The following is a 24405-nucleotide window of genomic DNA, read 5'->3' on the forward strand; positions in this document are numbered from 1 at the left end:
ATAATCCAAGGACACCAAAAAGTCAAAGCTTGGGGATGCCCCGGAAGGCATCCCCTCTTTCGTCTACTTCCATCGGTAATTTACTTGGAGCTATATTTTTATTCACCACATGATATGTGTTTTGCTTGGAGCGTCTTGTATTATTTGCGTCTTTGCTTGTTAGTTTACCACAATCATCCTTGCTGTACACACCTTTTGAGAGAGCCATACACAAATTGGAATTTGCTAGAATACTCTATGTGCTTCACTTATATCTTTTGAGCGTGATAATTTTTGCTCTAGTGCTTCACTTAGATCTTTTAGAGCACGGTGGTGGATTTGTTTTAAAGAAACTATTGATCTCTCATGCTTCACTTAGATTATTTTAGAGTCGTTAATAGCATGGTAATTTGATTAATGTTAATATACTTGGTATTCAAGATATGTGAAACTTTCTTTTGAGTGCGTTAAATACTAAGATAAGTTTGATGCTTGATAATTGTTTTGAGGTATGAAGGTAATAATATCAAAGTCGTGCTAGTTGAGTAGTTGTGAATTTGAGAAATGCTTGTGTTGAAGTTTGCAATTCCCATAGCATGCACGTATGGTTAAAGTTGTGTAACAAATTTGAAACATGAAGTGTACCTGGCTTGTGCATCCTTATGAGTGGCGGTCGGGGACGAGCAATGGTCTTTTCCTACCAATATATCCCCCAAGGAGCATGCACGTAGTACTTGATTTTTGATGACTTCTAAATTTTTGCAATAAGTATATGAGTTCTTTTGACTAATGTTGAGTCCATGGATTATACGCACTCTCACCTTTCCGCCTTTGCTAGCCTCTTCGGTACCGTGCATTGCCCTTTCTCACCTTGAGAGTTGGTGCAAACTTCGCCGGTGCATCCAAACCCCGTGATACAATACGCTCTATCACACATAAACATCCTTATATCTTCCTCAAAACAGCCACCATACCTACCTATCATGGCATTTCCATAGCCATTCCGAGATATATTGCCATGCAACTTCCATCATCATATTCATGACATACATTACTTTTGTCATATTGCCATTGCATGATCATGTAGTTGACATCGTATTTGTGGCAAAGCCACCATGCATTATTTTTCATACATGTCACTCTTGATTCATTGCACCATCCCGGTACACCGCCGGAGGCATTCATATAGAGTCATATCTTGTTCTAAGTTTCGAGTTGTAATCCTTATGTTGTAATCAATAGAAGTGTGATGATCATCATTATTAGAGCATTGCCCAAACAAAAAAGAAGAAGAGAAAGGCCAAAAGAAAAGAAAAAAAAGAAGGCCCAAAAAAGAGAAAATAGATAAAAAGGGCAATGCTAATATCTCTTTTTCCACACTTGTGCTTCAAAGTAGCACCTTGTTCTTCATGTAGTGAGTCTCATATATTGTGCTTCAAAGTAGCACCTTGTTCTTCATGTAGTGAGTCTCGTAAGTTGTCTTTTTTATACTAGTGGGGATTTTTCATTATAGAACTTGGCTTGTATATTCCTACGATGGGCTTCCTCAAATGCCCTAGGTCTTCATGAGCAAGCAAGTTGGATGCACACCCACTAGTTTTCTTTTGTTGAGCATTCATAGCTCTAGTGCATCCGTTGCATGGCAATCCCTATTCCTCATGTTGACATCAATTAATGAGCATCTCCATAGCCCGTTGATTATCCTCGTCAATGTGAGACTTTCTCCTTTTTTGTCTTCCCCACACAATCCCCATCATCATATTCTATTCCACCCATAGTGCTATATCCATGGCTCACGCTCATATATTGCGTGAAGGTTGAAAAAGTTTGAGATTATTTAAGTATGAAACAATTGCTTCGCTTGTCATCGGGGGTATAGAAGTTGGGAACATCTTTGTGTGACGAAAATGAAGCATAGCCTAACTATATGATTTTGTAGGGATGAACTTTCTTTAGCCATGCTATTTTGAGAAGACATGATTGCTTTGATTAGTATACTTGAAGTATTATTACTTTTATGTCAATATGAACTTTTGTCTTGAATCTTTTGGATCTGAATATTCATACCACAATTAAGAAGATTTACATTGAAATTATGCCAAAGTATCACTCCGCATCAAAAATTCTTTTTTATCATTTACCTACTCGAGGACGAGCAGGAATTAAGCTTGGGGATGCCTGATACGTCTCCAACGTATCTATAATTTTTGATTGCTCCATGCTACTTTATCTACTGTTTTGGACTATATTGGGCTTTATTTTCCACTTTTATATTATTTTTGGGACTAACCTATTAACCGGAGGCCCAGCTCAGAATTGCTGTTTTTTTGCCTATTTTAGTGTTTCGAAGAAACAGAATATCAAACGGAGTCCAAACGGAATGAAACCTTCGGGAACGTGATTTTCTCACCGAACATGATCCAGAAGACTTGGACCCCACTCCAAGGAACAACTGAGGCGGACACGATGGTGGGGGGCGCGCCCTCCCCCCTGGGCGCACCCCCTACCTCGTGGGCCCCCTGTTGCTCCACCGACGTACTCCTTCCTCCTATATATACCTACGTACCCCCGACAGATCAAAGGGGGAGCCAAAAACCTAATTCCACCGCCGCAACTTTCTGTATCCACGAGATCCCATCTTGGGGCCTGTTCCGGAGCTCCGACGTACGGGGCATCCACCACGGAGGGCTTCTACATCAACACCATAGCCTCTCCGATGAAGTGTGAGTAGTTTACCTCAGACCTACGGGTCCATAGTTAGTAACTAGATGGCTTCTTCTCTCTTTTTGGATCTCAATACAATGTTCTCCCCCTCTCTTGTGGAAATCTATTCGATGTAATCTTCTTTTTGCGGTGTGTTTGTTGAGACCGATGAATTGTGGGTTTATGATCCAGCTTATCAATGAATAATATTTGAATCTTCTCTGAATTCTTTTATGCATGATTGAGTTATCTTTGCAAGTCTCTTCGAATTATCCGTTTGGTTTGGCCAACTAGATTGGTAGTACTTGCAATGGGGGAAGTGCTTAGCTTTGGGTTCGATCTTGTGGTGTCCTTACCAAGTGACAGAAAGGGTTGCAAGGCACGTATTGTATTGTTGCCATCGAGGATAACAAGATGGGTTTTTTATCATATTGCATGAAGTTATCCCTCTACATCATGTCATCTTGCTTAAGGCGTTACTCTGTTTTTAACTTAATACTCTAGATGCATGCTGGATAGCGGTCGATGAGTGGAGTAATAGTAGTAGATGCATAATCGTTTCGGTTTACTTGTCTCGGATGTGATGCCTATATACATAATCATACCTAGATATACTCATAACTATGGTCAATTCTATCAATTACTCAACAGTAATTTGTTCACCCACCGTAGAATACTTATGCTCTTGAGAGAAGCCACTAGTGAAACCTATGGCCCCCGGGTCTATTCTCATCATATCAATCTCCATTACTTTAATACTTGCTTTGTTTTTACTTTGCCTTTTACTTTTCACTTTGCATCTCTATATCAAAAATACCAAAAATATTATTTATCATCTCTATCAGATCTCACCCTCGTAAGTGACCGTGAAGGGATTGACAACCCCTAATCGCGTTGGTTGCGAGTAGCTATTGTTTTGTGCAGGTACAAGGGACTTGTGCGTGGCCTCCTACTGGATTGATACCTTGGTTCTCAAAACTGAGGGAAATACTTACGCTACTTTACTGCATCATCCTCTCCTCTTCGGGGAAATCCAACGCAGTGCTTAAGAGGTAGCAGACTCTCATGGAAAAAACTTTGTTTAAGGATATTTGGAAGCACAAGTAGTATCTCTACTTGGTGCAAGGAATTTGGCTAGCATGAGGGGGAAAGGCAAGTTCAACATGTTTGGAAGGTCAATGACAATATACTTTAACTGAGATGTGAGAAAATATAAACTATTATGTTGTCTTCCTTGTCCAACATCAACTCTTTTAGCATGTCATACTTAATGAGTGCTTCACAATCATAAAAGATGTCCAAGATAATATATTTGTATGTGAAACTTCTCTTTTCTTATTACTTCCTATTAATTGCAACGATGACCGAAACTACGTTTGTCAACTCTCAACAACTTTTATGCCTCATACTTTCTATGTGTGAAGTCATTACTATCCATAAGATCAATATGAACTCTTTTATTCTTTCTACTTCCTCAAGATCATAGCAAGATAGCAAAGCCCTTGACTCAACACTAATCTTTATTATAGATAGCTCACGGACTCGATTACATAAAGAGGTCACAAAGTAGAACTCAAAGCTAATTGATACTTGAAACTTCAATCTACTAGATCAAGATACTACTAAAAGGATCGAACTAAATAAAACGGTAAAGATAGGTGTGTGATGGTGATATGATACCGGGGCACCTCCCCCAAGCTTGGCAGTTGCCAAGGGGAGTGCCCATACCCATGTGATTATATCCTTGGAAGTGGTGAAGTAGGAGTTGTTGATGATGTGGGCTTGTTCCTCAGTTTACGCTTGAGTATAGTATTCTGCTCCTTTAGGTCATCGATCTCCTGCTCAAGACTTAATATTCTTTTGCATAATTCCTGTTTATTTTGCTGCAAGAGACGAAAAGGGATAAACTCGATCTTTGGCTTCTTTGCTCTATCAGGGAGGCTTGACTTTTTAAACTCCACATGCATGTCCCCAGGTTGAGGTAATGGGTCTTCGTCTTCATCTGAACTCGTGTCCTCCTTTCCCTTAGGCTCATAGTCTTCCTCTTCTTCAGTGGACCAGCCACCATGCTCCAAGTCCCCGTAGACCTTAGGGTCTGCAAGGTAATCAGCCACATAGCTCTCCCTTCCGAATCCTGAGACGACATATTGCTCTAAATCTGTAGTAGAAACAGCTCAAAACAAAAACATAAGATAATTGCGTGATACGGTGGTCAAAGCCTTCGGGAGATTATATAATGAATTTTTACCGACCAAAATACGTAACGTGCAAGAAAACGGAGTCTGGGAGGCACACGAGGTGGCCACGAGACAGGGGGGCGCGCCCAGGAAGGGTGGGCGCGCCCTCCACCCTCGTGGAGGCCTCGTGTCCTTCCCGGACTACTTCTTTCTTTCTAAAATTCTTAAATATTCCAAAACTGGTAAAAATTGCCATTAGAATTGTTTTGGAGTCAGTTTACTTACCGTACCACATACCTATTCCTTTTCGGAGTCTGGAACGTTCTGGAAAGTGTTCCTTATGTATTCCTCCGGGGTTACAATTTCAATAATATTAGTTTCAACATTGATAGGGTTACCTGAGATGTAATGTTTAATTCTTTGACCGTTCACCACCCTCGGACTTGTGCCTTCGAAGTTGTTGATTTTTATGGCACCAGAACGATAGACCTCCTCGATAACGTAAGGGCCTTCCCATTTAGAGAGAAGTTTTCCTGCAAAAAATCTTAAACGAGAGTTGAATAATAACACATAATCACCTACATTAAACTCATGCTTTTGTGTCCTTTTATCATGCCAGCGTTTGACTTTTTCTTTGAATAGCTTGGCATTCTCATAGGCTTGGGTTCTTCATTCATCAAGTGAGCTAATAGCAAATAACCTCTTCTCACCGACAAGTTTGAAGTCATAGTTGAGCTCTTTAATAGCCCAATATGCTTTATGTTCAAGTTCAAGAGGTAAGTGACATGCTTTTCCATAAACCATCTTATACGGAGACATACTCATAGGATTTTTGTATGCAGTTCTATAGGCCCATAATGCATCATCAAGTTTTTTGGACCAATTCTTTCTAGATCTATTGACAGTCTTTTGCAAAATTAATTTGAGCTCTCTGCTACTCAACTCTACTTGACCACTAGACTGCGGGTGATAAGGAGATGCAATTCTATGATTAACATCATACTTAGCAAGCATCTTATGGAAACCACCATGAATAAAATGTGAACCACCATTAGTCATAAGATATCTAGGGACTCCAAACCTCAGAAAAACAACTTATTTAAGCATTTTAATAGAAGTGTTATGATCAACACTACTAGTTGGAATAGCTTCTACCCACTTAGTAACGTAATCAACAACAACTAGAATATGTGTATAACCATTAGAGGCAGGAAAAGGTCCCATATAATCAAAGCCCCAAACATCAAACGGTTCAATAACAAGAGAATAATTCATAGGCATTTCTTGACGTCTACTAATATTACCAATTCTTTGACATTCATCACAGGATAAGACAAACTTACGAGCATCTTTGAAGAGAGTAGGCTAATAAAAGCCAGATTACAATACCTTATGTGCAGTTCTATCTCCAGCGTGGTGTCCTCCATAGGATTCAGAGTGACACTTGGGTAGGATCTGTTCCTGTTCATGCTCAGGTACACAACGTCTAATAACACCATCTACTCCTTCTTTATAAAGGTGTGGGTCATCCCAGAAGTAATGTCTTAAATCATAAAAGAACTTTTTTCTTTTGTTGGTATGTGAAACTAGGTGGTATAAATTTAGCAACAATGTAATTAGCATAATCAGCATACCAAGGAGCAGTACGAGAAGCATTAATGACAGCTAATTATTCATTAGGAAATCTATCATCAATAGGCAGTGGGTCATCAAGAACATTCTCTAACCTAGACAAGTTGTCTGCAACGGCGTTCTCAGCTCCCTTTCTATCAATAATATGCAAATCAAATTCTTGGAGCAAGAGAACCCATCTAATAAGTCTGGGCTTAGAATCTTTCTTCTCCATAAGATATTTAATAGCAGCATGATCAGTGTGAATAGTAACTTTGGAATCAACAATATAAGGTCTAAACTTATCCTCAGGCAAACACAACTGCTAAAAACTCTTTTTCAGTAGTAGCATAATTTCTCTAGGTAGTATCAAGAGTTTTACTAGCATACTGGATAACATTCAATTTCTTATCAACTCTTTGCCCTAGAACAACACCTACAACATAATCACTAGCATCACACATAATTTCAAAGGGTAAATTCCAATCAGGTGGCTAAACAATAGGTGCAGTGATCAAAGCTTTCTTAAGTATTTCAAATGTTTCTACACAATCATCATCAAAGACAAAAGGAATATCTTTTTGCAATAAATTAGTCGGAGGCCTAGAGATTTTAGAAAAGTCCTTAATGAACCTCCTATAAAAACTGGCATGACAAAGGAAACTTCTTATACCTTTTATGTCCTTGGGACATGGCATCTTTTCAATAGCATCAACTTTAGCTTTATCAACTTCAATACCTCTCTCGGAAATCTTATGCCCCAAGACAATGCCTTCATTAACCATAAAGTTGCACTTTTTCCAATTCAAGACGAGACTAGTGTCTTCGCATCTCTGCAAAACTCGATCAAGGTTACTCAAGCAATCATCAAAAGAGGATCCATAGATGGAGAAATCATCCATGAATACCTCACAAATCTTTTCACAAAAGTCAGAGAATATAGCCATCATACATCTTTGGAAGGTAGCAGGTGCATTACATAAACCAAAAGGCATACGTCTATAAGCAAAAGTACCGAAAGGGCAAGTAAAAGTAGTTTTAGATTGATCCTTTGCTGATACAAGTATTTGAGAGAAACCAGAATAACCATCTAGAAAGCAGAAATGTGTGTGTTTGGACAGTCTTTCTAGCATTTGATCGATAAAAGGTAAAGGGTAATGATCTTTCTTAGTAGCTTTATTTAATTTACGGAAATCAATTACCATCCTATAACCTGTAATAGTTCTTTGCGGGATCAATTCATCTTTATCATTAGGAACGACAGTAATACCTCCCTTTTTAGGAACACAATGGACAGGGCTTACCCAATCACTATCAGCAACGGGTTAAATTATACCTGCCTCAAGGAGCTTTAGTATCTCCTTTCTTACCACTTATTTCATCTTAGGATTCAATCGTCGTTGAGGATATCTAACTAGTTTGGCATCGTCCTCTAAATTAATTTTCTGTTAGCATAACGTGGGACTAATGCCCTTGAGATCATCCAGAGTATATCCAATAGCAGCACGGTGCTTCTTCAGAGTTTTCAATAATCTTTCTTCTTCTTGCTCTGAAAGGTTAGCACTAATAATAACAGGATATATTTTCTTTTCATCATGGTAAGCATACTTAAGATTATCAGGTAATGGTTTGAGTTCAAACATAGGATCACCCTTGGGTGGAGGGGGATCCCCTAGAACTTCAACGGGTAGGTTGTGTTTCAGCATAGGTTCCTGTTGAAGGAACACTTTATCTATTTCCCTTCTTTCCTTCATAAACATATCACTTTCATGGTCTAGCAAATATTGTTCTAATGGATCAGTAGGAGGCACGACAATAGAAGCAAGACCAATAATCTCATCCTTACTAGGTGATTCTCTATCATGAGGTTGTCTACAAAACTTAGCAAAATTGAACTCATGAGACATACCCTCTAAGCCAATTGTAACAGTATCCTTTTCACAATTAATCTTAGCATTAACTGTATTCAAGAAGGGTCTACCAAAAATAATGGGACAAAAGTCATCTTGTGGGGAGCTAAGAACAAGAAAATCAGCAGGATATTTAACCTTCCCACACAAGACTTCAACATCTCTAACAATCCCAATTGGTGAAATAGTATCTCTATTGGCTAGTTTGATAGTAACATCAATACCTTCCAATTCAACGGGTGCAATATCATGCATAAATTCTTTATATAAGTCATAGGGTATTGCACTAGCACTAGCACCCATATCACATAAGCCATGATAACAATGATCTCCTATTTTAACAGAAATAACAAGCATGCCTACAATAGGTCTATGTATCTTAGCATCTGGTTTAACAATATTAGCAGTCTCACCACAGAAATAAATAACATGCCCATCTAAATCATCATCCAAGAGATCTTTAACCATAGCAATACTAGGTTCAACTTTGATTTGCTCAGGAGGTGTATAAGTCCTAGTATTACTCTTACGAACAACAGTCGAAGTTTTAGCATGATTCTTTATGCTGACAGGAAAAGGAGGTTTCTCAACATAATTAGTAGGAACAATAGGATCACTATAGGTGATAGTCTTTTCTTCAACTATAATAGGTGCAACTACTTTTATTTAAATGGGAGGATTATATTTAAACCACTTCTCCTTAGGGAGATCAACGTGAGTAGCAAACGATTCATAGAAAGAAGCTACTATCTCAGAGTCAAGTCCATATTTAGCGCTAAATCCATGAAAAGCATCGGTATTCATAAAAGATTTAACACAATCAAACTTAGGTGTCATACCTGACTCCTTACCATCGTCGGAACCCCAATCTTCAGAGTTGCGTTTAATTCTTTCCAATAAGCCCATTTGTATTCAATAGTCTTCAACATATAAGAACCAGCACATGAAGTATCGAGCATGTTGCGATCATTGAGAGAAAGACGAGCATAAATTTTTTGAATAATCATTTCTCTAGAGAGCTCATGATTGGGGCATGAATATAACATTGACTTAAGCCTCCCCCAAGCTTGAGCGATGCTTTCTCCTTCGCGAGGCTAGAAATTATATATGTAATTACGATCACGATGAACAAGATGCATAGGATAGAACTTCTGGTGAAATTCCAACTTCAATCATTTGTAATTCCAAGATCCCGTATCATCACATAGCCTATACCATGTCAATGCATCTCCCTTCAAAGATAAAGGGAAGACATTCCTCTTGACAACATCATCGGGAATACCTGCAAGCTTAAATACTCCACAAACTTCATCCACAAAGATAAGGTGTAAATCGGGATGCAATATTCCATCTCCTGCAAAGGGATTAGCTAGCAGTTTCTGTATCATACCCGAAGGAATCTCAAACTAAATACTTCCAATAGGTTTAGTAGGTTGAGGAGCAACTCTTTGCTCTTCTGGTCGGGGTGATGATACCCCGAACAAGCCCCTCAAAGGATTAGTTTCCATAGTAATAAGTGGTAGAAAATTTCAGCACACTATATAAATGTTTCCCTACCAAGTTCCACTCACCAAAAGTGCTACGCTCCCCGGCAACAGTGCCAGAAAAGAGTCTTGATGACCCACAAGTATAGGGGATCTATCGTAGTCCTTTCGATAAGTAAGAGTGTCAAACCCAACAAGGAGCAGAAGGAAATGACAAGCGGTTTTCAGTAAGGTTTTCTCTGCAAGCACTGAAATTGTAGGTAACAGATAGTTTTGTGATAAGATAAATTGTAACGAGTAATAAGCAATGAAAGTAAATAAGGTGCAGCAAGGTGGCCCAATCGTTTTTATAGCAAAGGACAAGCTTGGACAATTTCTTATAATGAGAAAAGAGCTCCCGAGGACACATGGGAATTATCGTCAAGCTAGTTTTCATCACACTCATATGATTTGCGTTCGGTACTTTGACAATTTGATATGTGGGTGGCCGGGTGCTTGGGTACTGCCCTTACTTGGACAAGCATCACACTTATGATTAACCCCTATTGCAAGCATCCGCAACTATAAAAGAAGTATTAAGGTAAACCTAACCACAACATTAGACATATGGATCCAAATCAACCCCTTATGAAGCAATGCATAAACTAGGGTTTAAGCTTCTATCACTCTAGCAACCCATCATCTACTTATTACTTCCCAATGCCTTCCTCTAGGCCCAAATAATGGTGTAGTGTCATGTAGTCAACGTTCACATAACACCACTAGAGGAAAGGCAACATACATTTTATCAAAATATCGAACGAATACCAAATTCACATGACGACTAATAGCAAGACTTCACCCATGTCCTCAGGAACAAATGTAACTACTTACAAAGCATATACATGTTCATAATCAGAGGAGTATTAATATGCATTAAGGATCTGAACATATGATCATCCACCAAGTAAACCAATTAGCATCAACTACAAGGAGTAATCAACACTACTAGCAACCCACAGGTACCAATTTGTGGTTTTGATACAAAATTGGATACAAGAGATGAACTAGGGTTTTGAGAGGAGATGGTGCTGGTGAAGATGTTTATGGAGATTGACCCCCTCCCGATGAGAGGGTCGTTGGTGGTGATGATGGTGATGATTTCCCCCTCCCGGAGGGAAGTTTCCCCGGCAGAACAGCTCTGCCGGAGCTCTAGATTGGTTCCGCCTCGTGGCGGCGGAGCTTCGTCCCATAAGCTTCCCTCTAATTTTTTTCCAGGGTAAAAGCCTTCATATAGCAGAAGATGGGCACCAGAGGGCCACCAGGGGGCCCAAGAGACAGGGGGCGCGCCCAGTAGGGGTGGGCGCGCCCCCCACCCTCCTGGACTTGGTGTGGGCCCTCTCTGGTAGTTTCTTCGCTCAATAATTCTTATTAATTCTAAAAATAACTTCTGTGGAGTTTGAGGATTTTTGGAGTAGTGCAGAATAGGTTTCCAATATTTGCTCCTTTTCCAGCCAGAATTCTAGCTGCCGGCACTACCCCTCTTCATGGTAAACCTTGTAAAATAAGAGAGAATATCCATAAGTATTGAGATATAATGTGTAATAACAGCCCATAATGCAATAAATATTGATATAAAAGCATGATGCAAAATGGACGTATCAGGGTGCAGGGCCACTATGAACAGGCACAGCTGTGTTTGCCGAGGATGTCTCGAAAGGGGCTTTCCAGGTCTACGACGTGGAAATCGAAGGTTTCAATCCTATGGTTTTCGAGGGTGCCAAATATGACACGGAGGTCGATTTGTCCGAAAGATTGAGCGTGTTGTCCGACGATGATTCCTTAGTAGGGTGCACCATGTGGCTTGACTTGGGAAATGGCCATGCCCATCTTGTTGAGAACGTCAATGTAGATGATGTTGGCATCGCTTCTCACATCTATTGTTAACTAAGTGTAACGTATGCACCCCACATAAGGAGCTAGGTCCAATGGGAGGTTGCCAATTCGTTGAGGCTACCTTGGGTCCTCCTCGCAACTCGGGTCCGATTGCGAGTTTGCTCGAGGCGACTAGAGGCCACACCCTCTAGATCAGTTGAGTCCTTTGGAATCAGCAACCCCTTTCCTGTTTCAGAGTCGGGGGTTGGTCTGTGCCCTCCAGAGGGAGGATTTGGTTCATATCCTTTGCCCCTGTTCGCTCGAGACGCGTTGAAGGTAACTCTCCCAACCACCTGCTCGAGGAGGAAATTACATTCCTTTGTGAGATGATGAGAGTTGGGGCAATAGGGAGCATCTTCCGGTCGACGACGCACGTGCGCCTCATGGCACATCCTATTGGGATATTGGGATACTCCAACCTTCCACTCTGCGTCTTCACCATGCAGTCCAACTATGGTCCTACCGAAGGCAGCGGGGTGGGGGTTCGGGCGCTCGCACGGGCTGAGCCATAGCTGCCAAAGCGCAGATCGTCGACATCGTCAGCTACGAAGCTCCGACCTCCACAATGAAAGGTATGCCTGCTAATGAATGTGGTGGCTCTGCCTCTTCGAATTTGAAAGGGAAGGGAGCCTAAGACCAGACCATGGCTTGCCGCGTGAGCATCGGTACTGGAAGCTGATAGGGCCATCTCGATCAAATCGACCGGATCTATGTGCTTCGCCCCAACCTAGCATGCAAACTTATAGGTGTTTTCATTTTGGCGTTGTCGTTGGAGAACACTGAGTTGTTCGAAAGGAGCAAGCTTGGGCGGATCGAGATGGAAGGCAGAGACATTGAAAGTTTGCCTAGGTCAGGGCCCTCCGGAGAGGAGGGAAGACCCTGCTCCAGTCTTCATTGTCTTGTACCCCCCCTCCCCGTCCGAAAATACTTGTTAGAGAAATGGATAAAAATGAATGTATCTATAAATAAATACGTCTAGATACATCCATTTCCTCGACAAGTATTTCCGCGCAGAGGGATTATTAAGTTGGTGGTTGCTAGAGACCAAGGTGGTCACGAGCGAGATCTATGTAGGTTACTACACTCCTCTGAGCCTAGCGCAGAGAGGGAGCAAGGAGAATGGTTGGTGGCCATAGGGTTTTGGAAGTCCCCTAGTCTTCCTTGTAGGAGGTAGATTCCCGTGTTACATTGAGGATAAATCCTAGCTTATCCTCTAGGGCTCTCAGTCCTTTGGGTTCCTCTTCTTTTGATCCCTAGAACGTCCATCCCCGGGATTCTTCCCCCTTGGGGTTACACTCCAACTCCTTCCTCTATGTCTCATCAATAGCGTAGGATATTATGTTTCTATCTATATGGTGTATGTGACAAGACTTGCAGACGTCTATCCAAAGGGCCTCCTATCCCTATAAACTGCTAAAACGGCCGCAAGAGCTAATGTCATCCGCAAAATACAATATAATGGTCAGAACTATTATTAGCCTTTTTATGAAATAGAAGTGTAACGCTTCACATTGTAATTTATTGTTAGCCTTTTTATGAAATGCAATTTAATTATGCATGATTTGTTGCATGAAAAAAACTCAGGGAACAATGTTCCTATCCATGTTGCGTATGTGACAAGACTCACATGCGTTTATCCAAAGGGCCTCTTCTCTCTATTAGTTGCGAAAATGGCTACATGTGTTAAAGTCGTCCGTAAAATACGATACATGCCTGAAACTGCCGAGTAAAGAAGAATATAGAGGTGTCTATCCAAAGAGCCCTCTCCTTCCCTACTAATTGCGAAAATGACAAATACATTGAAGCCATCCGCAAAAATAGAATATAGCAGTCAGAATTGCCGAGTGAACACATACATAATAATGTACATAGAAGTGTAATGCTTTAATTTACTATTAGCTTTCTGGCCATAGAGAATTTGTTGCGTGAAACCAACTCAGGAAATATTGTTTGTATAGTATGTTGCATATGTGAAAAGACCGTGTTGTGATAGCGCATGTTGTAAAAAAAAATCTTCTAGAATCACTAATGCTATAGTTCATGTACCCAGACCGAGGATCTCATGAATTTACACTGCAATGAGAAAATAGCCGGATTTTTTTATTGCGAATCAACACACCATTCCTTTTCTAGTCTCTAAAAACTTCTGCCCCAGGTGTAAAACGAACCAACGGCAGACATAGAGGGCCATCGATCTGTCTCCGCCGTCCATAGATAGACTTGCTACCCCAGTTGTTTTCCTTGCTGGGACCGACCAATAGATCCAAGCAAGCGCCACCGGCCAAATTCCCGTGTTACATTGAGGGGGTAACTCCTAGCTTATCATCTAGGGCTTTCAGATTCCTTTGGTTGCCTAGCCCATCCATCCCGGGGATGCTTCCCCTCTGTAGTTACACTCCAACTCCCTCCTCGCTGTCCTCATGAATAGCTTAGTATATTATGTTTCTATCTATATGGCGTATGTGACAAGACTTGTAGACGTATATCCAAAGGGCTTTTTATCCCTATGGGCTGCTAAAACGGCCGCAAGAGGTAGCGTCAGCTGCAAAATACAATATAGTGGTCAGAACTATTGAGTAAATGCGAAATAGAAGTGTAACGCTTCACAGTGTAATTTATTGTTAGCCTTTTTATGAAATACAATTTAGTTATGCATGATTTGTTGGACTAAAAAAAACTTAGGAAACAATGTTCCTATCCATGCTGCCTATGCGACAAGACTCACATACGTCTATCCGAAGGGCCTCTTCTCTCTATTAGTTGTAAAAATGGCTACATGTGTTAAAGTCGTCCGTAAAATACGATATATGCCTGAAACTGCCGAGTAAAGAATAATATAGAGGTGTAATTTAGAAAATAACATAGTGTAGGTTGCATATGTGAAAAGACAATGCCTCCTCTCATAGTGCACATCTCTCTATAATTGTAAAAGTAGTTACATATGCTATAATCATCCACAAAATACGGTGATGTGGTTAAATCCGCCAAACAAACACGGGCATAGAAGTGCCATGCTTTACATGTGTAATCTATTATTAGCTTTGGTATGAATCGATTTTATTACACGTGAGTTTTTGCGTGGAAACAACTAAGGCCATGTTTGATTGCAAAGTATTTTCTAAGTATTTTAAGAATACTACAATTTTTTTAGATACCGCGGTTTTATTTACTGTGACCTGTTTGGTTAACGCCAAAAACTGTGTTACTAAAACTAGAGTATTTACAAAACTGTAGTAATTTCTCTGCATAATAAAAAGAGCCCTGAACCTCTTTCTTTTTAACAGAGCAAGCGAAAGAAACGAGTCGGTCGCTAGATATTCTCAACAAATTCATCTGGCTATCAAGCCGCCGCTCGATCCCCTGTCATGCGTGTTCTCTAATGCGAATGAGATAGCTAGGCTGGAACGTTGATCATAGAAAGGATCCGAAGCAATCCATAGCTATCCTTTAGAGATCAGCCAAGGTCCGGAGAGGCGATCTCATCTCTTTTAACGAGTACTACTACTAATCACCGCTAAAAGCAATTGCTAGCTACTAGCTACGAATGGATGCACGACCAACAGCTAGCTAGTAAATTTTACAGCATTACGTGGTGTAACCAAACAGGTCCTCTGCATTGTGAATACTTCAAAAAACGTTGTTATATTAAAACCATGGTATTTTGTACATGCATGCTAAATTACTGTAGTTTCTGATACTTTGATTTTTTTAGTACTTTGCTATCAAACAGAGCCTAAGGAAATACTATTTCTATCGATGTTGCATATGTGAAGAGACCTGCATACGTCTATCCAAAGAGCCCTCTTCTTCCCTACTAATTGCGAAAACGACAAATAGATTGAAGCCATCCGCAAAAATAGAATGTAGTGGTCAGAATTCCCTAGTGAACACATGCATAATACGTACATAGAAGTGTAACACTTTAATTTACTATTAGCTTTCTGAGCACGGAGAATTTGTTGCATGAAATCAACTCATGAAATATTTGTTTGTACCGTATGCTGCATATGTGAAAAGACCGTGTTGCGACAGCGCACATGGCAAAAAAAAATCTTCTAGAACCACTAATGCCATAGCTCTTCCATTTGGACCGAGGATCGCACGAATTTACACCGCAATCACAAAATAGCGGGAAACTTTTAATTGCGAATCAGCACACCATTCCTTTTCCAGCCTCTGGAAAAACCCCTGGCCCTTGTGTAAAACGAACCAAGGACAGACACAGAGGGCCACCGATCTCTCTCCGCCGTCCACAGATGGAGTTGCTGCCCCCAGTTGTTTTCCTTGCTGGGGACCGGCCAATAGATCCAAGCAAGCACCACCGGCCAAACACCAAAGCAAGGAAATCTCCGTGCACGACCTCGTCGCCTCCTGTCCCATCCCTCGTCTTTCTTGTAGTAAACCCTCGGCTTTCCTCGCTCGCCTTACCCCCGATCGGCCAGTGGGAAAAGAAAGGCAAGGGAGGAAGAATCGGGAAGCCCCATCAGGCGACGGTCCCTGTCGCTCCCTTGTCCAATCACCACGAGGTGAGCCGCTGTTTGTTCCTATAAAGGGCGTCCGTCCTCACCCGCAGCCGCTCGCCCTCGTGCACCATGGGTAGTTCCACCAGATCGTGTAGAGCCGGAGCAGTCCCGTTTGATAGTATTTGCTGGCAATTTTACCATCATCTGATGATGATGATGATATGTTTGTCGCCCAGAGGAGCGGACCAAATCGGCCTCGTCACAGGCTGAGGAAGATAGCTATCTATCAAGTCTTTCCTGCGGGGAGTGAGCTACACACTTGTCAAGCCAGGGGAATACGGCATCACCAAATTGCACGAAAGGTTTCACCCCTTGTGTCAAAAGTACAAAAAGGCCCTCTTTATCTTTCCCTCCTCTCTCCCTTTCTCTCTCTACAATTAGTGCATCACTCTCAGCTCACTCCACCGGTCCAGAGAGGAGCAAGACACACACCCACCCAACCCAAGCCCCTCCCCCAGGTCGGTCAGGTGGATGCCTTGTTGTTGCTGAGCCCAGGCCTTGGCACCTCCCCACAGACCACTCTCCGCTTCAACTGTCTCGCCAGGAACTGTGTGCCAAAATATCGGCGGCTCCGTTCTTCCTTCTCGCCGATTGAAGCCGCGCCGTTCCTCGCCAAATTCGCCCCCCTTCTCGCCGAATCCCGCATCTTGCTCTCGCGAGAGGTAGTGGTGGTAGGCGGCCATGGTGTCGAGCTCCTACTCCAACCTGTTGGACCTGGCCACCGGCGCGGCGGACCAGGGCCCGGCGCCGGCCGCGCTCGGCGCGCTGCGGCGGCGGCTCCCCAGCGTGGTCACCACGCCGGGGCTCATGGAGGACTCCCCGGCGTCGCCCTCCACGCCGTCCCCGGCGCCGCGCCCGCGCACCATCGTCGTCGCCAACCACCTCCCGATCCGGGCCCACCGCCCGGCGTCGCCGGAGGAGCCCTGGACCTTCTCCTGGGACGAGGACTCGCTGCTCCGCCACCTGCAGAAGAGCTCCTCCTCCCCGTCCATGGAGTTCATCTACATCGGCTGCCTCCGCGAGGACGTCTCGGTCCCCGAGCAGGACGCCGTGGCGCAGGCGCTCCTCGACTCCTACAACTGCGTGCCGGCCTTCCTCCCCGCCGACACCGCCGCGCGCTACTACCACGGCTTCTGCAAGCAGCACCTCTGGCCGCTCTTCCACTACATGCTACCGCTCTCCCCGGACCTCGGCGGCCGCTTCGACCGCCTGCTGTGGCAGGCCTACGTCTCCGCCAACAAGGTGTTCGCCGACAAGGTGCTGGAGGTGATCAACCCGGACGACGACTTCGTGTGGGTGCACGACTACCACCTCATGGTGCTCCCCACCTTCCTCCGCAAGCGCTTCAACCGCATCAAGCTCGGCTTCTTCCTCCACTCGCCCTTCCCCTCCTCCGAGATCTACAAGACGCTGCCCGTCCGGGAGGAGCTCCTCCGCGCGCTCCTCAACTCCGACCTCATCGGCTTCCACACCTTCGACTACGCCCGCCACTTCCTCTCCTGCTGCGGCCGGATGCTCGGCCTCCCCTACGAGTCCAAGCGCGGCCACATTTGCCTCGAGTACTACGGCCGCACCGTCAGCATCAAGATCCTGCCCGTCGGGGTCTACATGGAGCAGCTCAACGCTGTGCTCGCCTTGCCGGAGACGGAAGCCAAGGTCGCGGAGCTCATGGAGACCTACACCGGCAACGGCAGGGTCGTCATGCTCGGCGTCGACGACATGGACATATTCAAGGGGATCAGCCTTAAGCTGCTCGCCATGGAGGAGCTGCTGGGGCAGCACCCCGAGTGGCGGGGCAAGCTGGTGCTGGTGCAGGTCGCGAACCCGGCGAGGGGCCGGGGGAAGGACGTCGCCGGCGTGCAGGAGGAGACCTATGCCATGGTAAAGAGGATCAACGAGGCGTATGGCGCGCCGGGGTACGAGCCGGTGGTGCTGATTGACCAGCCACTGCAGTTCTACGAGCGCGTCGCGTACTATGTCATTGCAGAGGTGTGCCTGGTGACCGCGGTCCGGGACGGCATGAACCTGATCCCCTACGAGTACGTTGCCTCCCGGCAAGGCAACGACAAGCTGGACAGAATACTGCGGCTGTGCAAGCCAGAGGAGAAGAAGAGCATGCTGGTGGTGTCCGAGTTCATCGGGTGCTCCCCGTCGCTCAGCGGCGCCATAAGGGTGAACCCGTGGAACATCGAGGCCGTGGCTGATGCCATGGAGTGCGCCCTTGTGCTGCCTGAGAAGGAGAAGAATCTGCGGCACGACAAGCACTACCGCTACGTGGAGAAGCACGACGTCGGCTACTGGGCCAACAGCTTCCTCCAGGACCTTGAGAGGACCTGCAAGGATCACTCCAACCGGCGGTGCTGGGGAATCGGTTTCGGCCTGCGGTTTAGGGTGGTCTCGCTTGACCTGAGCTTCAGGAAGCTTGCAATGGAGCACATTGTTCAGGCGTACAGGAGGTCGAAGACGCGCGCCATTCTGCTGGACTACGACGGCACGCTGATGCCGCAGGCCATCAACAAGAGCCCCACTGCGAAGTCGGTCCAGATACTCAACAGCTTGTGCCAGGACCAGAGGAATGCGGTGTTCCTTTGCAGCGGGTTCAAACGCTGCACGCTCGACGAGTGGTTCCCTGCCGAGAACCTTGGCATGGCAGCTGAGCACGGCTACTTCATGAGGTATGAGCTTAAGTTAAGGTTTGCTTCGCTTTTATGTACATTCTTGCAAGCTTAGCTCAAACAAATACTTCAAAGTTAGTACAAAGTTGGATCATCTATTTTGAAACGGAGGGAGTACAATTTAGTGGCACATGTATGGAGAAATCTTTTGGTATGTTGCATCATAGGTTCAGTATTCTATGGCTGTGTGCATCGCAATGATGCAGAGGCCCGGGGTCAAGCCTCCTTTTCGAAGAAAATCATAGGTTCATATTCATATTTTGTTGCTATATATGGTGGGCGGCTGCTAAGCTTAACATGATCAGTTGCATTGCATCATTTTAGAAGTGCCTAGTTCTCTGATGTCTAATTTCTGAAATGTGCTGCACTGAAAAAGGCTGAAGAGGGACGCGGAATGGGAGACCTGCATCCCACCCGCAGACTGCAGCTGGATGCAGATTGCAAAGCCGGTGATGGAGCTCTACACCGAGACGACGGACGGTTCGATCATCGAGGAGAGGGACACCGTGCTCGTCTGGAACTACGAGGACGCGGACCCCGACTTCGGGTCATGCCAGGCCAAGGAGCTCGTCGACCACCTCGAGAGCGTGCTCACCAACGAGCCGGTGTCCGTGAAGAGCACCGTGCACTCCGTCGAAGCTAAACCACAGGTGAAGAAGCCTCTCATTTAATCCCATCTCACCCTCTTGGCACGAATCAAACCTCACTGCTTACACACAATTCTTGTGTTGAACAACAGGGCGTGAGCAAGGGCCTGGTGGCGCGGCGCATGCTGGCGGCGCTCCAGGAGAGGGGCATGTGCCCGGACTTCGTGCTCTGCATCGGGGACGACCGCTCCGACGAGGACATGTTCCAGTTCATCACCAGCTCCTCCTGCGCCGACTCGTTCGCGTCCACGGCGGAGGTGTTCGCCTGCACCGTCGGCCGCAAGCCGAGCAAGGCCAAGTACTACCTGGACGACACGGCGGAGGTGGTGAGGCTGATGCAGGGGCTGGCGTACGTCTCCGAGGAGCTCGCGCTGCAGAACCCCGCGCTGGGAGAGGAGGACCCCGAGGACCTGTGGTGCGTCGGCGAGCTGCAGTAGTAGGGAGCTGGAATGAAGCGCATGGGCAGCACAGCAGGAAGGCATTGTCGTGTTGGCAACAGTCTGAGAGGCTTCTGCAGCGTAGTTTAGGTGTACATGAGCTATGCTTTTCATGGTATTTGCTGCACTGCCGGTGGTTTGCTATTAGTAGTATGAGACTTGCTTTAGAGTGTCGTGAGCTCCGTTTGAAAACCTGGTAGTACTAGTTACCGCAACAATAATAATGTCTCTCTGAATGCCATGGAAAAATGCTACTAATGTGTGCTGTTAGAACATATTTTGCGCCAATTCTGCTTGCACCAAAACCGAGCGCGATATCTACTGATTAACCAGTGTCAAAGATTATATGGCTTCCTAATTCATCAAGTGTTGGAAACCTAATTCATCAAGTGTTGGAAAAAGGCGGAGCTTGCGAAATTCATGCAAGGCTCTTCAAGGCAAGACATGGATCTCAAAGCCCAAGTGAAGCCTGCAAGGCAGCTCTAGGCAATTTAAGCAAGTAAATGGGCCAAAGAAACCAAAGTTGCCAAGGGCTCAAAAGATGACTCAAAAGGAAGATGGAAGCCGAGGAACAAGGAGAGGAGACTCTGCATGAGCCGAGCATGGTTCTGTTCAGATTATTCTTTCGGTGGCTAGGCATGGTCCTGTTCAAATTATGGCTCAATGGAACACCAAACTAGATCGTTATCCTCCCACTCTATGCCCTGGTGCCAAGCCAAAGCCAAATGGGAGTGAAGCTCCCAGTTCTAGTTCTCACGAAGCTCATGACAAAGGACCGGCTGGCCCTCATGGACCCTCAATGTCCTACAGTGCCCCCAAAGAAGAAGGGCTTCACATAGCGGGGTCAAAAGGCCATGCTGAGCTACATCAAGGCAATTCACCACCGTATGCAAGTGCCAGGTCGAAGCTTGCTCTTAGCCTCATCGACAAAGAGTGTCATCACAATGGGTAGGATGTACCGTATGGGTCTGAGGATGATAGCAACCGTCTTGAGGCGTATGTGTATCTCTTCTCAAGTGGCAATGAAAGTGACCAAGCCGGATGATGCCAATGAGCCTCTTGAAGACCCCCAACTTCGATGAATTCTATAAAGAGAATGACGATGATGATGATGAGAATGAGTAGTGGGTTATGCGGTAGCATCTCTCTTCTTCTCTCCTTTTGGTGTCTTTATGCCAAAGGGGGAGAATAATGAGCTCTATTAGGATTGGTCAGGTCACATTTGGGTATATTGGTGATTTGGCAAGCCTCAAACTTTTGGCGTATTATTTGGCTTGGCCAAGACTTTTATATCCTATGTTCATGTGTGTGAGCATTGGTTGCTCTGAGTACCTTATTTAAGCTAACCATGAGACCATATTTTTTAATATCGTGGATATGTGCAATGTTGCTTATCTTGTTTATGTGATGCCATTGATGTCATTATTATATCTACCTCGTTGGTATCTTTGCTTATTAACTTTGTGGGCAACCGTATGATTATCTTATGCCATGTCGCACACTCCACCATGTGAGGCATTGTTAGATGCTTGATATCATGTTACCTCACATTGGTGTGCAACGATGATTTTTATATCTATTACACATTGTATCACCCCCACTTTGCTCTAAGATTGGGGGGGGGGGGGTCTCTTAGCTCTAGATGTGTGCATTATGCTTAAACTAGCACATTCTTTTTGGTGATGCACATATCTAGAGGCAGTGGTGGCGCTAGGTGTCAGAAGCTATGATGTCAAAGCCAGAAATTTAGCTTATGTGTACACAAACTATATCTGAAAGTATTAAAACATAGACTGCAAACCTTAATTATGTGGTGTCGTTTGACATCATAGTCACCATGTAGCACCGCCACTGTCTAAAGGGAGTCTCCTCATTTCTCCTAGACAACCTTAAGCTTCAATTCAATATCTTGTGAACTAAATTTGTATTGTCAAAGAACACCAAAAGGAGGGAGATTGAAAGTGCAATTTTCTCCTTAAGTGGTTTTGGTCGCAAATTGCAATATACACTAAACTTGTCTGTCAAATTTAGAGCATCTATAGCCGGGCTCCTCAAATCCCCCTATACGTCCGGGCGAACGACTTAGTTAGTGACTGGTCACAAAATCGCAACCCAACTGGGCTCCTCAAACCGGCCCTATAAGTCTGGGTTGATCACCACCCCCCATACCCCAACAATATCTCAGGCGGATATGAGGAATCCTGGATGTTGGGGAACGATGCATGGAAAACAAAAAAAATTCTATGCACACGCAATGATATATTCATGGAGATGCATAGCAACGAGGGGGAGGGTGTGTCTACGTACCCTCATAAATCATAAGAGAAAGTGTTTCACAACGCGGTTGATGTAGTCGAACTTCTTCGCGCTTCAACCGATCAAGTACCGAACGAACGACACCTCCGCATTCTGCACACGTTCAACTTGGTGACGTCCCTCGCCTTCTTGATCCAGCAAGACGTAGAGGTAGTGGATGAGTTCCGTCAGCACGACGACGTGGTGAGGGTGATGGTGAAGTGATCTTCGCACGGCTTCGCCTAAGCACTAGAAAATATGACCGGGGTTGTAAACGGTGGAGGGGGGCGCCGCACACGACTATGCAATAGTCTGTTATGTGCTAGGCGCCCCCTCCCACATATATATAGGTGGGAGGGAGGGAGGAGCAGCCAAAGGGGGCGCCCAAGTAGGAGGAATCCTACTTGGGGTCCCTCCCAAGCCGCACACACTTTCCTTATTTGGAGTGCGGGGAAAGGCAGGGGAGGCTGGCGCCCTCCCTTTCCTTTCTCCCATGAGAGGGAAAGGCGGGAGGGGCTAGCCCTCCCCCTTTACCTTCCCTAGGGTTGGCCAAACAAGGGAGGAGGCGCATCAGCCCCCTTTGTGGGATGTTTTGTCCCCTCCTTTGGCCCATAAGGCCCATAACTTGCTGGGGGGTGCCCGAAACCCCTTTCCGGTGATCCGATTCCTTCCCGGTAAGTCCCGAAACACTTCCGGTGTCCAAATACCATCGTCCTATATATCAATCTTTACCTCTAGACCATTTCAAGACTCCTCGTCATGTCCGTGATCTTATTCGGGACTCCGAACAACATTCGGTCACCGAAACATATAACTCATATAACACTATATCATCAAAGAACGTTAAGCCTGCGGACCATACGTGTTCGAGAACTATGTAGACATGACCGGGACACCTCTCCGATAAATAACCAATAGCAGAACCTGGATGCCCATATTGGCTCCTACATATTCTAAAAAGATCTTTATCGGTCGAACCGTTATGACAACATACATAATTCCCTTTGTCCATCGGTATGTTACTTGCCCGAGATTTGATCTCGATATCTTCATATCTAGTTCAATCTCATTACCGACAAGTCTCTTTACTCGTTCTGTAATAAATCACCTCGTGACTAACTCCTTAGTCGTTTGCTTGCAAGCATATGATGTGTATTACTGAGAGGGCCCATAGATACCTCTCTGATACTCGGAGTGACAAATCCTAATCTCGATCTATGCCAACTCAATAAAACACCTTCAGAGATACATGTAGAGCATCTTTATGATCACCCAGTTATGTTGTGACGTTTGATAGCACACAAGGTATTCCTCCGGTATCCGGGAGTTGCATAATATCATAGTCGGAGGAATATGTATTTGACATGAAGAACTAATAGCAATAAACTGAACGATCAATATGCTAAGCTAATGGATGGGTCTTATCCATCACATCATTCTCCTAATGATGTGATCCCGTTATCAAATGACATCACATGTCTATGGTTAGGAAACCTTAACCATCTTTGATCAATGAGCCAGTCTAGTATAGGCTTACTAGGGACACGGTATTTGTTTATGTATTCACACACATATTTAAGTTTTCGATCAATATAATTCTAGCATGAATAATAAACCTTTATTATGATTAAGGAAATATAATAATAACCATTTTATTATTGCCTCTAGTGCATATTTCCATCAGTCTCCCACTTGCACTAGAGTCAATAATCTAGTTCACATCGCCATGTGATTAACACCCATAGTTCACATCGCCATGTTGAAAGACCGAGGATGTCGCCTAGAGGGGGGGGTGAATAGGCGCTTTAAAATAAGTACGGTCCAGGCTTGAACAAATGCGGAATAAACCTAGCGGTTAATTTTTCAAGCACAAAACCTACAACAACTAGGCTCACCTATGTGCACCAACAACTTATGCTAAGCAAGATAAACAACTAAGTGATAACAAGATATATGACAAGGAACATTATGGCTATCACAAAGTAAAGTGCATAAGTAAAGGGCTCGGGTAAGAGATAACCAAGGCACATGGAGACAATGATGTATCTTG

At 44.4% G+C, this 24405-nt stretch overlaps 1 protein-coding gene across 1 annotated transcript; it reads left to right on the forward strand.

The window, feature by feature from the left end:
* The first annotated feature begins 16364 nt into the window (after positions 1–16364).
* Positions 16365–20335, forward strand: LOC123092913 (alpha,alpha-trehalose-phosphate synthase [UDP-forming] 6). The gene is made up of 3 exons (XM_044514770.1): positions 16365–18976; positions 19353–19626; positions 19716–20335. Exons 1-3 carry the CDS (start codon positions 16983–16985, stop codon positions 20058–20060), a joined length of 2613 nt encoding a protein of 870 aa, XP_044370705.1. The 5' UTR covers positions 16365–16982; the 3' UTR covers positions 20061–20335.
* The last annotated feature ends 4070 nt before the right edge of the window (positions 20336–24405 follow it).

The sequence above is a fragment of the Triticum aestivum genome, chromosome 4B, assembly GCF_018294505.1.
Source record: "Triticum aestivum cultivar Chinese Spring chromosome 4B, IWGSC CS RefSeq v2.1, whole genome shotgun sequence".
In the NCBI taxonomy this organism is placed as follows: domain Eukaryota; kingdom Viridiplantae; phylum Streptophyta; class Magnoliopsida; order Poales; family Poaceae; genus Triticum; species Triticum aestivum.